The sequence below is a fragment of the Rhipicephalus sanguineus genome, chromosome 10 (genome assembly GCF_013339695.2).
Source record: "Rhipicephalus sanguineus isolate Rsan-2018 chromosome 10, BIME_Rsan_1.4, whole genome shotgun sequence".
Classification (NCBI taxonomy): Eukaryota; Metazoa; Arthropoda; class Arachnida; order Ixodida; family Ixodidae; genus Rhipicephalus; species Rhipicephalus sanguineus.
The window spans coordinates 57685917-57700392 of record NC_051185.1 but is presented as its reverse complement, the minus strand read 5'-3'; the positions used below and the strand labels follow the sequence as shown (position 1 = coordinate 57700392).

Below are 14476 nucleotides of genomic sequence, written 5' to 3'. Positions count from 1 at the left end.
TGCTGATTGGATGTAGACCTAGACTAAGAATGCCATCTTGCGACATGTTCAAGAGTTAACAAAAAAAAATAACACCACAGCCGAGCTAGAGGTCTTCTCTAGCCCAGCCGCGATTTCTCACGGAAGGAGCGTAAGCGGGGAATGCGATGCTATGGCCAGACGAGACAGGCGAGTGTCGCAGAGCTATTTTTAATATGGACAGATGCTATGAGCGAGGCTTGGGCTAACGTCGCCACCTCTTTCTGTGTTAAGGCATTGACAAAACTACACTTCTCTTCTTTGAAATGCGCCAAATGGGACGGCCATAGAAATGGCTCATTGCCGGAACTAATCACGGAGGCCACGATTGGACAGGGGCATCTCAGCTGCTTTTGAGATTAGCCACACAGCACTAGTAAAGTCTGATGCTGACAAGTGAACATTAATATGAAGGAAAAGCGTATGCATTCAAAAGTACTTATTATCAGTGTTTGTCCATTGAAATTCCAAATGCATCTTAGTGTACTTGCTCTGACAAAGTTGTTACGCCAGCATCATCAGTACGGAATGTTCACGCTTACATATCTACCTCGATTACTTGACTACTGATTAGCCACTCATTCCAAATTTGACTTCCTTTTAGGTTGCAGAACAGGTGTACATTGTACCGCTCTCACACACCTGCAATGTAAGATGGACAGGCTTCGGAGATTAGTTGTGGAAGAATAGAAAAAGTGGGCAAGTTGGGAAATACCATCTACATTTTTGCACTAGCAGCATGCAAGGGAGTAATGGCAAAAGAAATGGGATTAGGCAAGCTCTGGAAATGCCCTCGTTTGTGGATCCTTCATTTCCCATGAAACACCACCTCCAGCATACACATGAAATGGTAAAAGGATAAAACATCAATGAGCACGCGTGTTTCAGTGAAGCTTCAGTTGTTTTATCAAGTGACCAGTTACTTTTAGTGATCGTTCCCGAGTGTGTGACATTTTCCGCATGCATACTTTTTTGGATGTTTGTTGGGTCTGTTCCCTCTGGATCATATCTGCACTTGTGAGCCAGTGATTGCACCTTTCTGCTTGTGTCGCCTTTGTTCACTGCTATGTAATGGTCATGAAGAGGACGCCGCATTCCATACTTGCAGCCTTGTGGCAGCAACATTACGTTTTGTTTGCACTGTTGTCATGCGAGTCGGTTATAGTAGTGCGAATCGGTTGTACCAACTCGCCTGACTATATAACTATGGTTCCTTGTACGTGTGCTCCACGTGTCTAGCTTTCGACATCTACTGCTGTCTGGAGAAACTCAGGCTCCATCTTTTGCAGTTGCCCTCACTGCAGCATGCACACACAAAGAGTTGATCACGCTGAATGCTTTCCCATCAATGGAAAAAAAAATAGAGTCCTGGTCCGTATTGTTATGAGCACAACGTGTTACTGCTGTTGTTACCAACACGTAGATTGTGTGTGGCATGATGTAGTTCTGCACAATCTTCTGTTTAGTATGTGCAAGTTCTCTTCCTTTCTTCTTTCATAATCTTATTTCATTATCGTCACCTTGTTATTCCTTTGCAGCTGCACCCAGGGTTCTCCCCAGATATTTTTTAGGGGTGAACATATTGAACGGGGGGGGATATTAAGTTTAACAATTTTAAGTTTTCGAACAGCGTATTGTTTTCCACACACATCCACACTCTATTTCCGGTCGCACATTTTGGAGGCAATGCGTAGGCACTGCCTCCAAGATTCATACTTAGGAAACGGAAGCGGGGACGCTTGTGTGCTTGTGCTTGAGCGCTCACACTAGAGTTGTCAATCTCCGAAACCTTTCCAGATTTCGTTTTACATAACCAGGTGGCGGGAGGCACGGCTCGGAGGCATTTAATGCACACATTCGCTATTTATTGGTTTCTCAGTGCATTTCAAATGGGTCAATTAAAGCGGTGGGCGGTGAAGCGGTGCGGTGGGCAGCATTTCCATCGCCGCCCACCGTGGGGTGAACCCTGGCTGCACCACATACTGGCTGACCTCTCCGTCTCCCAACTCGTTTGCCTCTTTCTTCTTTTATCAAGAATATGTGATTTTAATCTGTGCAGACTCTGTCACTGCGCACCGCGGTCCTGGCCGACCACGATGCCTTCGAGACGTGCAGACCATCAAAGATCGTCTGTTGCAGTGCAACATGTGCGCCTACGTGACGTCAAACCGAACCCACATGAAGGATCACCTGAGAATACACACGGGCGAGCGTCCGCACAAGTGTAACATCTGCGGCAAAGCCTTCATGCAGAAGGGACACCTAGTCACGCACCTCCGCATCCACACCGGCGAGAGACCTTTCCAGTGCCACCTCTGCCCCACCACCTTCAGACAAAAGATAAGCCTCATGGCTCATTTGCCGACGCACACAAGAAGTGGTGGCAGGAGCACAAAGTGAGATGCACATGGCATTTTTTCAATAATGAGTGCAGGGGGCTTAATAGAGCCACCCTCATAATCAGGGCTGTTATGTCGACGGGCTCGCACACCTGCCAGTACTCAGACAGACTTGACTGACTCTTATCAAGTGTGAGTGCTAGTGGACGTGAGTGGGCGGTATCAGTGGCAAATCATGAGATAACGGCGGTGAAGCTTAAGTGTAATCCCAGGTTGATTCAGCAAATGGCACTTGGAATACCATAATCATAGGCTGTTTAAGTTGGCACTGCCATTATTCTGAAAACTTCGAGGCGAACTGTTTTCTCGCATTTTCACTTCGCTGCCTATGGCTTCCGCCTTGCCGTATGGCACACGGAAAGTCGGGGACTAGATTTCGGATTGGCCATGGTGATCTGAGTTCAACGGAATGCCTCTTCTGAAGCAAACCTTTCTTTTGATTCTGTTGTTCACTTTGCCATCGCTGGCTGCTGTTTTGTTCACTCATGCTCAATATGAGCACGGTGCACATGGTCGATGTAAAGCTTTATGTAGAAGGGACCTCAAGCCTGTGCAGTGATACTGTCAAATGTTACACTGGTTTAACAAACAACCGGTAATTGAAGGAGTGTTTAGTTCAGTGTTTGTCAGTGCCACTGCGTAGCATTGGTGCCACTTTGACAATGGGTGCTGTGCTCCAGCTCATATCAAGGGCGACTGTAAAGTTGGCTGGTTGTGGATATTCTGTTAACCAATGTGGCACGGTTTGCAGCATATGCAGCAAAAGGCACGGTTTCGAATACAAAAGTGTCAAGCAGAAGAGAAAGGTTCTTGATGTGCAGCAAAACATGGTTTGGAACTCGAGTGCTTGCTGGTTCGTAAACATTAGACGGAGCAACATTAAGTAAAGCTGGTGAGTGCTCAGGAGTGCCCTGAATATTTTTTGCAGAAACATAAAATGGAGGAACTGCACACAAAGGAGAATTTTGAAGCCATGTGGCATTGATAGATACACATTGATATATAGCTGTAACAGAGTATTGGAACATGGAAATGGTTTCTAACAAGTATGTTGAGAAAGTGTTCATGCAAGAAAAATTTAGTGTAGTGTGTAATGTATGAGATAAATTGTGGTTCGTGTCGGGTGTCTGGCTGTGCTGGATAGCCAGAAGTTTTTGCTGAGTAAGGTGGTTTCCTGTGAAAAGGTGCAACTTTGTCGTCTGATCTATACTCGCCAAAACGTGCTGAACAAAAACTCAGCATTCTTTGCATTATAAGGGATCCACATAATACTCATTTAAATTATTCCAATAACATTTGTTAACTTTAATATCAAAGTCCAACATATATTCATGTTTAGAACCATGAGAGTTGCTTAGTCACTGCTTTATAGTAGTTCGTCCAGTTGAAGCATTATTTCTTTTCTTCTGCTGCTGTGTTTGCAGACACATATCAGCAAGTGAGCTGATTTTTTATCATCATTTATTGTATGTCTATCGGTCTCTCACTCTCCTTTTTTTAAAAGTGAGAAGTGCAGCAAAATCCCCTGTTTAATGTCATATAATACATCATTTTGGCATTTTCTTTGTATGCTGTGGGTTTGTTTTCACAGTAGCCCGCATGTAAAGTATATGGCCAAATAAAAACTTTTATATTGTTAAAAGGGTGGAGTGTGTACATGTGCATGTGTTTGTCATGCTACACTACCTGCCACTTCTGTGCTGCATGCCTAAATTATCAGGAATAGATAATTGGTTTTCAAGGCTGCTGTACATATGTTTCATAAACCTTGAACATTTGAGTGAACACTGTAGTATAACTTAAGCCATGCAGTTGCGTTCAGATACAGTTTCAGATGGCACTTGCAACTGTGCCGTAACTATAATAGGGAATGCAACCAGTGTGTCAATTTCTTTCCGTTTGTATAGCAATGCATACTAGTGGTTTGCAAGGCTTTGCTTATAAACTCCATTTCCACTGTTGCAGTGACTTTTAGAAGCCAATAAATATAGTGTTTCCACCATCAAAAGATAACAGCTAGCTATTCGATGTGAAAGGAAAAGGACAGTTTATTGACTGATGCTATGAGGTAGCATGCTCAAACTGGAAAGCAGATATGAAAGCTAATAACAATGCTACAGCTGAATTAGGTTGCTTGGGTTTCTTGGTGAAACATTACCTCCAGACAAAGAGAAACTTTCTTTAGTGCACAATATGTTGAAAGTTGTTAGAATGTGCTCAGTCCTGTCGCCTTCACTTCCTTTAATATTTTGCACACTACAAATAGTTATATGTGAGAGCACATCTCAGCATAACCTCCTCCTTTTCTCTTTCCTCCACAATTTGTGAAAAATGCCTGCAGCGTTTACTCACATGCTACCAGTACTGGTTAGCATTGGCTAATGATGGCGTATCTCAACCTGTGCTGCATAATGATGGCTTAACTATTGATAATGTTGGATAGTGACACCATATGTTGGGCAAATGATGGGAAGTGGTGCCCAATGTCAACTTTATATCTGCTGTTGTATCAGAAACACAGTCTTCATTCTATTTCAATCCGGCGATGCTTTCACAGCAAGCCAAATTGGTCCTTCCTGCATTTTCTTCCTTGTCTGATGCGGTGCTACGTCTCCACAGAGTGTAGCTTTTGCGTTAAATTGGTTCATCCGTTTTGCAGAACCCACCAGGTGGCAGCACGGTGCCAATCAGCGCCCAAACAACTCATCCATCGTACAAGTGGGACAACATTTTTTGGTTGTGGAAAACAGTGGAAGTGCCCCTGAAAGTGTGAACACTGAGCTTCACACCTGTGGCTACTGCAACAAGTGCTTTGCTACGCGTGGCAACCTGAACACTCACCTCCGCATACACACTGGCGAGAGGCCATTTCAGTGCCACTTCTGCCCCCGATCCTTCACGCAGAAGGCCAACCTCGTACATCACGTGCGAACGCACACAGGGGAGAAACCATATCAGTGTCGCTTTTGTCCCATGGCCTTCGCGCGCAAGTTGCCATGCAAGTACCACGAGCTCCGCAAACACTTGAAAGTGGCTGCTACTCGTTGAGGGGCCTGCCACATGTCCGTGACATTTTCTGGCATTGAGCATTGCAATCTTTGCTCAGCAGCTGTCCACCTCTGTCGTCAATTGCTACATCTTTGTCGGATGTATCAGAAGAAGAGGCCAGTTCTTACACATATTTAAAGGGGTGCTGAAGAGGGGCGCTAAATCTGTTTACACTAATGTGTTCATTAACTTCATTAATATTATGGTGACAATTTTAGAGCTAAAAACGAGAGTTTAAGATGAAACTTGAGTTTCTTTAATTTCATACCTAAACTTCATCACTGATAAATCACTGTGACATCAGGGATTTCGGTGTATCTTTTGGCCCCGTGAAAGCACTTGAAGCATCTGTAAGTGTAGGTTTTATCTTTTAGAATACAGTGTATCTCCGCTGACAAAAATTTTGACTAGTGCAGAGGCCATCAATATCCAGTGTCACGGCGAGCTGCTGCGAGCACCTTTTAGGTTGTGAAACCATCTATCATTTTAGCATGTTTTCATTCCGGCTTACAAAGGTTCATCTCTTGGTATGAGTGGCTCTCCTGATATTGGAAAAGTGTGATGTGCTAGTACAGGTAATTAAAGGGGCCCTGCAACACCTTTCTTTGTTATATTGGAATAGTCCCATTATTGACGTATGACTCTTCACGAGCCATATGCCGCAAAAATTTTTCGAATCCGTCAAGTCTAAGTGGTGTTACCAAATTATAGAGATCACGTTCCGCAGCTTTCTCTCTCAACTCAACGCAGCGAGCGCGCGGAAAGCTGCGCGCGGCGTGAGGGGAGGAGGGGGGGCGGAGGTGCGAGGAGGCGACGTCAGCGCCGGCGGCATTTTTTTCATTTTTTTCTCTCTGGCGTCTCGGCGCAACCACGTGGTCTGTGCCGCCACTTCCGGTCGGCTTGCGTCGTTCTCGTCGTGCGGAGTCGATCGCGCTGTGTATCGCGCGTGCTTGAAAACTGCGCGTCGGTTTGGTAATGTTGGGTGTGCACCTCGAACGCCGTAGTGTTTTCATCGCTCTGCCAACCATGGAAGCAAACCTGCGCGCTCGTTTGGAACGAATGACAGCTGAGATTGGTTTCGGCCCATACTCCGATACACCGCCTCGTAAGACGGCACTGGCAGACGACCCCGAAGCGCCGCCATTACCGGACGCCAGCATTGTTATCGGAGACACGCTGCGCCCGTGCCTCGGTCGGTCGTGAGAACGTGCCGACGATGCAGTTCTCAGCTGACGAGGCAACACTCGAACGGCTGCCACTCTCAACGGCAACCGGCGATGGTCAAAAGCACAGAAATGTTCACGTTTTCGGCACTGCGCTTGGCGAAGAAAACGGAACCACGCAACTACGAGCAGACGAGCTGTCGGTGAGACCGGAAGTGCTAATATTAATGTTTGTTCGGTGTTTTTAACGCGATAACATAATATAAACATACATATTATCTACTTATTGAACTCAAAATTAACAACGAAAGTAATAATGAGGGTGTTATCGTGATTATAACATCAGCCAATGGTGGAACTGCCGACAATCGCGTCATATTTTGCGGACTAATACATCATTTGTCGAGAGAAGAGGGAGCGATTTTCAGCTGACTTTGAGAATTTATTGTAAATTCCAGGCCGTGCGCATCGCTATAATATTTGGCTCGCGTGTTCTCGGGAGCCTCGACTACCGATCGGCAGCGCTTTTTGAGCATGCTCGAAAAGTGTTGCAGGGCCCCTTTAAAGGAGACAAAACTCGACTCCTGCACATTACAAAGGTCAGCAAAACACATCTGCACTGCTAGTCGCATGGGGGAGCTTGCATAAAAATACTTGGCAGGAAGTATGGACAGCCAATAGTCTGGTATAAAACCTTTCCTTAAACCTATCTGCTTATCTCTGACTTTCCTTGGAGTTGTGCCACACAGTTTTCGGGAATATACAATGCGATGGCGCAACTGACACTGCAACCTGACTATAGGTTTTAACATTGGATGAAGGCTTTGCAGAATGAAAGAACCCCTATCACTATCACTGCAGTTAGCTTATTTGATCTTGCTGCTAACGATTTTTTCTTCAATTTGCTGTGTGAGCAAATGCGTACAAACCTCTCCCTGGAAATGTAACGAACAATTTAAATCCGAGAAACCTACAAGACAGAACTACTCAAATGGTGTTAAAAAGCTGTCTCAATGTTTATGTAAATAATTTCTCCACTGTGCTGTGTGATGATCTTTAATAGTTTGCCTTTCCGGTTACTCAATGGAATCTTTGGAATATTTGTGGTTGGTGCCATTCTGCCACAGATCAAATGTAGGTCATAAGAATTTCTTGTGAAAGTGTCACAGGATAGAAGTCACAGGACTTTCACATGACAGTAGTATTCTGCGCTCGCTTGAAAGGTTGTAGATGTGTCGGCAGAGTTCTCCAGGCTCAAAAATTCACATTAAAGAGGGATGGCTATCTTTTGATATACATCACATTGGCATGTTTACACTATATGATGAACTTTACGGATGCATGTATATTCCTTCATGTTATCAAGCTAGCTCCTCGCAACAAAGCAATAACACGTGACTCTGTAGATCAAGAGTATTGCAGTCGGTGTGTTTAAGGAATAAGTTAAGTCATCAAAACACTCGTGCCATATGTTGCAAGCCAAAGGTGCAAGTTGTGGTGTGCCGGTCTGAACATATTCCCTGCAAGGTTCAAGGTGCACTGCACTAAGGTGGCTTATTGTGGCACCTGGCCTTTAACCTAAAAGAATAATTGACAGGGGTGCAGGGTGTGCCACAGTACTTTACAATATTTGAGGGCCTAGGTGGAGCACACTGTTAGTGTACACTGAGTGCTAGTCGTAATGAGCGATACCGCAAAGGATACCACGTATGCCATGCCAATCACCCAGTGAGCACGTTTTTACCAAGACTAATGAGTTTGGCAACATTAAAGATTCTACTGCTGGGCCTATTTGTTGTTGTTGTGCTTTCTTCAGAGAATAATTTTCCCTCCCATGAGCTTAGATCTAAGTGTGCATCCATGGCTATCAGTTGCAGCGCTAGCGCTATTTTCTTTTTGCACACCTTTTTTTTTTTATATCAACCCAATATCCGACTAATGTTCGGCAAGACAACATTCTAAATTCACACTTTTATGCAAGATATATTCCTCAGGCATCTGGTTGCAGTTCATGGCACACTCAGAAGTGTGGTAGGTGTGGCTGCCTATTTTCATTTTGTCGAAAAAAATTTGCAGTTGCTTAGCTCGGCTATGCCAGGATGTACGTAGCGTTAGCAAAGGTTCAGCTGATTATTCTTAGCTTTCCAGGTTGTCTAGGATTATTAGCCTTCTTCATTTCATTCTTCGTACGCTGAACCGCTAATTGCCAGGCAACTACTTCGGGATCCGATGAGATAAGCTTCTCGGCTCTTCTGCGCCGTTGAGCAGCCTTTGCGCTCTCCTTCTCCATGGCGTTACCCACATACAAACGCCAGTCAGAGGCGCTATCAATCGGCTCCAGCGCAGTGTCAGACTGCGACTGCACAGCGAAGGCGAATAGCTGCTGGCACGCTGACGCCAATGTGTCTGCCTTATGTCTGCCATGGCTACGACGCCACTCCTCCCGAAGCGGCGAGTCGAACGACTTGTCAAACGTGACAGTGCTTTCAGCAAAGTGATCATATGCAACAGTACACTGCAAAATGAAGTTAAATGAAGACAAATTTATTATGCAGGACGTTCAATTCATCCAAACCTCGATATATCTTGCTCTTTCCTAGCCCCTAGTTGATACAAATAGCAAAAACAAGTGGTTAACAATTGTGTACATAGCTTGTCGAAGGGCTAAGGAACGAGATTGAGTCAACTTGGGCTACTGAGTATACATTTCCGAATAGACTTGCTGCTGACTGTGGAGTTTCAGCTGGGGTGCTGCGCCTACAATATATACTGTAATTGAGGTATCATGTGGCATTATGGTCGGCAGTGACCAGTGGCGGATCCAGAGGGGAGGGGGGGGCGGTAGGGGCGATCACCCCTCCCCAAAGCCTTTGTCAGCCTCCCCCCCCCTTCCTGCAGTGCCTGTCGCCCACCTCCTTTATCAAGTTGCTTTGGCTACCATTACACAAAAGGGGAAAGGAGAATCTTGTCCCCGCCCTCTACCTCTCTCCTCATCCCTACCCTACCACTCTTTCAGGTTCGTTTGAGCCACCAAACCACTCCCCCTGGCTACGCCACTGATGGCGATGCCATTTCACAAACTTATGCAGTGCTATCATGTCAGTCAAATGCAATGTGGCATTGTTTGCATTGTTCACGAGGGTGACCCAAAAAGGCATCGTGTGTAGCTAACTATGGGCTAACTATGTAGTTGGCTAGCTAACTATGTAGCTAACTATGGGCTGCATCCAAATTCCAGGCCCCTCAGATAAAAGGGAAAAACAGTGCGAGACATGACGTGAAGTTGGATGAGACAATGTCTTTTTACTACCTTTTTCCCTCCTTGTCAGTGTGAATGAACGGTTAATCTCGATGGAGTTTAATTTCATAGATCCTTCAACTTCCAATGAGGGTGGAGAAAGCAATATCTCAGGTGACGCCGCACATTAGCCTCCAATGCTGTTTCAGGTTGTGCGGAACAGAAATCAAGTCCCGTGCGTCGAAGCCACTGACACAAGGTTAAGCACTAATTCTGTGGTACCACTGAGTATTCTCCTGAAGTAATTGGATATGGTTGCTTTAAAGATGACACAAAAACAGTGACTGCTCTTAGCTTTCACTGCCTCCTGAAAATTCCAAAATAAACTTCGTTTGGACAGGCTTAACAATTTCATGGAAAGCAAAATTTACTAGCTTTTGCATAGCATTTTGCCAAAGGCTAGATGGAGCACCCAAGTGTGAACTATTACTTGGGAGTAGTTCTGAGTGATGGTCCCTCAGTGTATTAGTCCGCAAAATATGACGCGATTGTCGGCAGTTCCACCATTGGCTGATGTTATAATCACGATAACACCCTCATTATTACTTTCGTTGTTAATTTTGAGTTCAATAAGTAGATAATATGTATGTTTATATTATGTTATCGCGTTAAAAACACCGAACAAACATTAATATTAGCCCTTCCGGTCTCACCGACAGCTCGTCTGCTCGTAGTTGCGTGGTTCCGTTTTCTTCGCCATGCGCAGTGCCGAAAACGTGAATATTTCTGTGCTTTTGACCATCGCCGGTTGCCGTTGAGAGTGGCAGCCGTTCGAGTGTTGCCTCGTCAGCTGAGAACTGCATCGTCGGCACGTTCTCACGACCGACCGAGGCACGGGCGCAGCGTGTCTCCGATAACATTGCTGGCGTCCGGTAATGGCGGCGCTTCGGGGTCGTCTGCCAGTGCCGTCTTACGAGGCGGTGTATCGGAGTATGGGCCGAAACCGATCTCAGCTGTCATTCGTTCCAAACGAGCACGCAGGTTTGCTTCCATGGTTGGCAGAGCGATGAAAACACTACGGCGTTCGAGGTGCACACCCAACATTACCAAACCGACGCGCAGTTTTCAAGCACGCGCGATACACAGTGCGATCGACGAGAACGACGCAAGCCGACCGGAAGTGGCGGCACAGACCACGTGGTTGCGCCCAGACGTCAGAGAGAAAAAAATGAAGAAAAAAACTCCGCCAGCGCTCTTGGGCGGAGCCTCGCTCCTCTGCGCTCCCTCTGTCGACTCTCTGCCTATAGCTTTCCGCGCGCTCGCGGCGTTGAGTTGAGGGAGAAAGCTGCGGAACGTGATCTCTATAATTTGGTAACACCACTTAGACTTGACGGATTCGAAAAATTTTTGCGGCATATGACTCGTGAAGAGTCATGCGTCAATAATGAGACTATTCCAATATAACTAAGAAAGGTGTTGCAGGGCCCCTTTAAGATGAAAGCAGTCTTTCATATTAAGAAACCCAAGCTCTTTCGTATGGCTTTTGCACTGATTTTGTACCCATATCTGATTCCATCTGCCAAGTTGGGTTCCCTTCTAAAGCTGCATAGTCCAATAGTACAATGCCGCACCACAAAAGATAAATGCAACTATTTCAGGTTGCAGGTTCATTCACTTTGTTTTTCCGATACGATTTAACATCAGCAGCTGCTATTTAGTCCCCACTGCATACTGTTTTGTATTTTACATTAATTTCATTCCTATAGTAAAACATAGATATGTTGAGGAAGAACCTTCTTTATCTAAAAAATTCTTGGACATTCTAGGTAACTAAGATGGCGCTTGTCTACAGTATATTTTTTCAAGCATATAAATTATTTGTAAAAAATTTCAAGTGAAAAAATTGTTCAGTTTTTTTTTAATGGCTGGGTAGTTGAGCATGACCTATTAATATTTAGTGTGTTTTAATATTCAAAAACAACATTGTAGATGACACCCTTGTGGAGGGCTCTCAACTTGATTTACCTTGAAATTTTTTTAATGTGCTTCAAATGCAAAAACATAGGTATTAATTATTGCGTCTGCCTCTACTGGAATGTGGTTGTGGCAGCTAAAAGTCGAACCTATGACCATGTGTTTAGTAGCACAATTGCCACTGGACACCTGGCATGTTAGAAATTTGGGACGTAAGCCATGTGTGCATAATTAATACCCAATTCTGCATGCAACTCATCGTCTGTACTTAAGTCTGTGTACTTAACAGTCTTGTCCTTTTTTTCCCTCCCAGGTTTTACAGGCCCACAGAAGTAAGTCTACATGAGCGGACCAAATGCAACATTTATGGAGAGAATTTTAGCCTTCGGTTGTGTAGATTAACAGGAAGTTTACGTTTCCATGTAATTTGCAAGGTGCAAGTGTGATGCCGGAGAAAATGTTCTGCTGAGTACCTTTCGCGCAGGGAACAGCTGCGATTCTCAGAGTTGCTGTTTTTGAGCCGTCCACAGAACTGTCAGTAATTTATAGTGCACTCGAGGTGTGTGGTGTGTATGGAGTGCATGGAGTTGTTGGCACGTTTACCAAGGCTTGTGCAAACCTTGCATAAATTCATACCACAGAGGATACAGAACTTTGACGAAGAGCACCCACGCTGAAATGTTAAACAGCAAAGTAGTTAGTAATACTTGAGGACTACCGCAATATTAAGAGCTATGAAAATCTATTAGTGCCAGAAATGCATCATAATTAACTGTGCAGCATACTTAATGTATGCTACACAGAGGCCAGGGTGGTATGAGTGTGCGTGACACAAGCAAAGCTAACGCAACATGCTGTCGTGTTGTATTGCCTTCATACCGTGCCTGCCTTGAGTTTGCGTATGTTGTGTGGTTCTGTATGCATTATAGAAATCAGATTGGTGAAAACGTTTAGCAGAAATCTTTGCTCGAAGTATGTGAAAGACCTGTAGGCTGACATTACTGTCTAGTTGTTACCTTAAAGGGACACTAAATAGCAAAACAATTTTTCTCATTTTAGTAAAGTACTCTTTCACGATACCAAGAACACCACGCTTGCTGCGAGAAGACGCTTAGTAAGTGAGAGAACAAGCAAAAACAAAATGTGGGTGGCAACGCCACCTTGAGGTTTCCGCACCATTCGCCGTGACGTCACATGTTTTGACGGCGCCTACTAGGGACTATGTAGTTCCTAATCGGTAAAAATGAAGTACATTGTCCTCTGAGGGGGCCACAGACTTAACATACCAAGTTTGGGGTAATTTTGTTGAGCTAATGGCGCCAAAGTACGATAAATACACTTTGAAATTCGTGACGTCACGCGGGGAGATTTCAGCGCGAAATTTAAAAGTAAAACCTTGACCTTGATTTTCTCCTCTTTTAATAAAGCTATGATGGTGAAATTAACGACATTAGAGTTCTCAGAGCATAATTTATCGATCTAAACCGATTCATTCTTTCTCTTTAGTGTCCCTTTAACATGGAACTGGATGCGTTCAACATATCCGTGCTGTCCCCTTTTTGTCATAAAAGCCAATGCCTACCACATAGTATAGACCTGTCCAGACTAGCAAGTGGAATTATCTCATCTCGTACTGTAAGCTGGCCTCTGCTACAGCTATTCTTTTAGTCTCTGTCTTGTTTGCGCGATTCAACCCTCAAGATCATGAACCAACAAGCCCAACTGACAGCCCTTCTGTATTACCATCCATAAATGCCTTATTAGGTGCTGCAATCATAATGTATGTGGCGCTGTGTATTATTGTGAGGGCCTCTGGACTGCTGAAAACAAAAATCTGTCTGTCTGTAGGTCACTTGGCATGTCTCTGCATCTTGCTCCTTGATTTTGTTTCTTCTTACACTGGAAAGGCACGCACTCCGCATTAGCATCTGCTCATAATCAACCTCTTCTGCTAAGTTTCTGTTCTTGCTTTGAGTCTCTCAACTGTAATGTCTGTGCAGATGTTAAGTGTATGGAGTTCCTGTATTGTTTACCAAACGATGTGTGCAATGCTCTAAAACCGTATGCTCTAAACTTTGCGCCCCCCCCCCCCCCTTCTTGGGCGACTGGAGGGGGGGGGGGCTCCCTGCATCCCACCCCACCCCGTGCCCACGCGTATGCCTCGCACTGAATTGCACGCGCGCGTCTGCGGGCGCCATTCTCGTCCCAACGTTGTCATGTTCGTTGAGCGGCCATGGCAGTGGTGCGCCTGAGACGCCGACCGATAGCGACGAAGCTGCCAGTCATTTCGCCGACGCCAACACGAGCTTACGAGGAGAGACGCCTGTCACAAGCCAGCAAACACTTAGTGAACACTTTGCCCAAAACTCGGAAAGGAAAATGTAATGCTTGACGATAGGGTCCGATCGTTTTCAGGGCTTGGAAATGGCTGGGTTGCTGATTTTCGAAACACCCGCGCTATTCGTCCTAGGTGTCCTAGGTTCGGCGACTTAGATCTTGATTATGCCATACGCTAGGTTCAACGTTCTTACCTGATTTTTAATTTGTTTCTCCTACTCTGTTCTCATATGCGCGCCGGAAAACGCCTTCAGGAACTTGAGCGTACAGATTATTTTTCATGCATGTTTTCTGACACG

The 14476-nt window shown here is 45.0% G+C and overlaps 1 protein-coding gene across 1 annotated transcript; it reads left to right on the top strand.

The window, feature by feature from the left end:
• The first annotated feature begins 1172 nt into the window (after positions 1–1172).
• Positions 1173–5509, top strand: LOC119406400 (zinc finger protein 37-like). The gene is made up of 3 exons (XM_037673143.2): positions 1173–2414; positions 3842–3855; positions 5077–5509. The coding sequence occupies exons 1-3, from the start codon at positions 2164–2166 to the stop codon at positions 5463–5465; spliced, it is 654 nt and encodes a 217-aa protein (XP_037529071.1). The 5' UTR covers positions 1173–2163; the 3' UTR covers positions 5466–5509.
• The last annotated feature ends 8967 nt before the right edge of the window (positions 5510–14476 follow it).

Bases quoted from the DNA above. Each gene is read 5' to 3' on its own strand.
- LOC119406400 (XM_037673143.2), top strand. From the start codon at position 2,164: ATGTGCGCCTACGTGACGTCAAACCGAACCCACATGAAGGATCACCTG.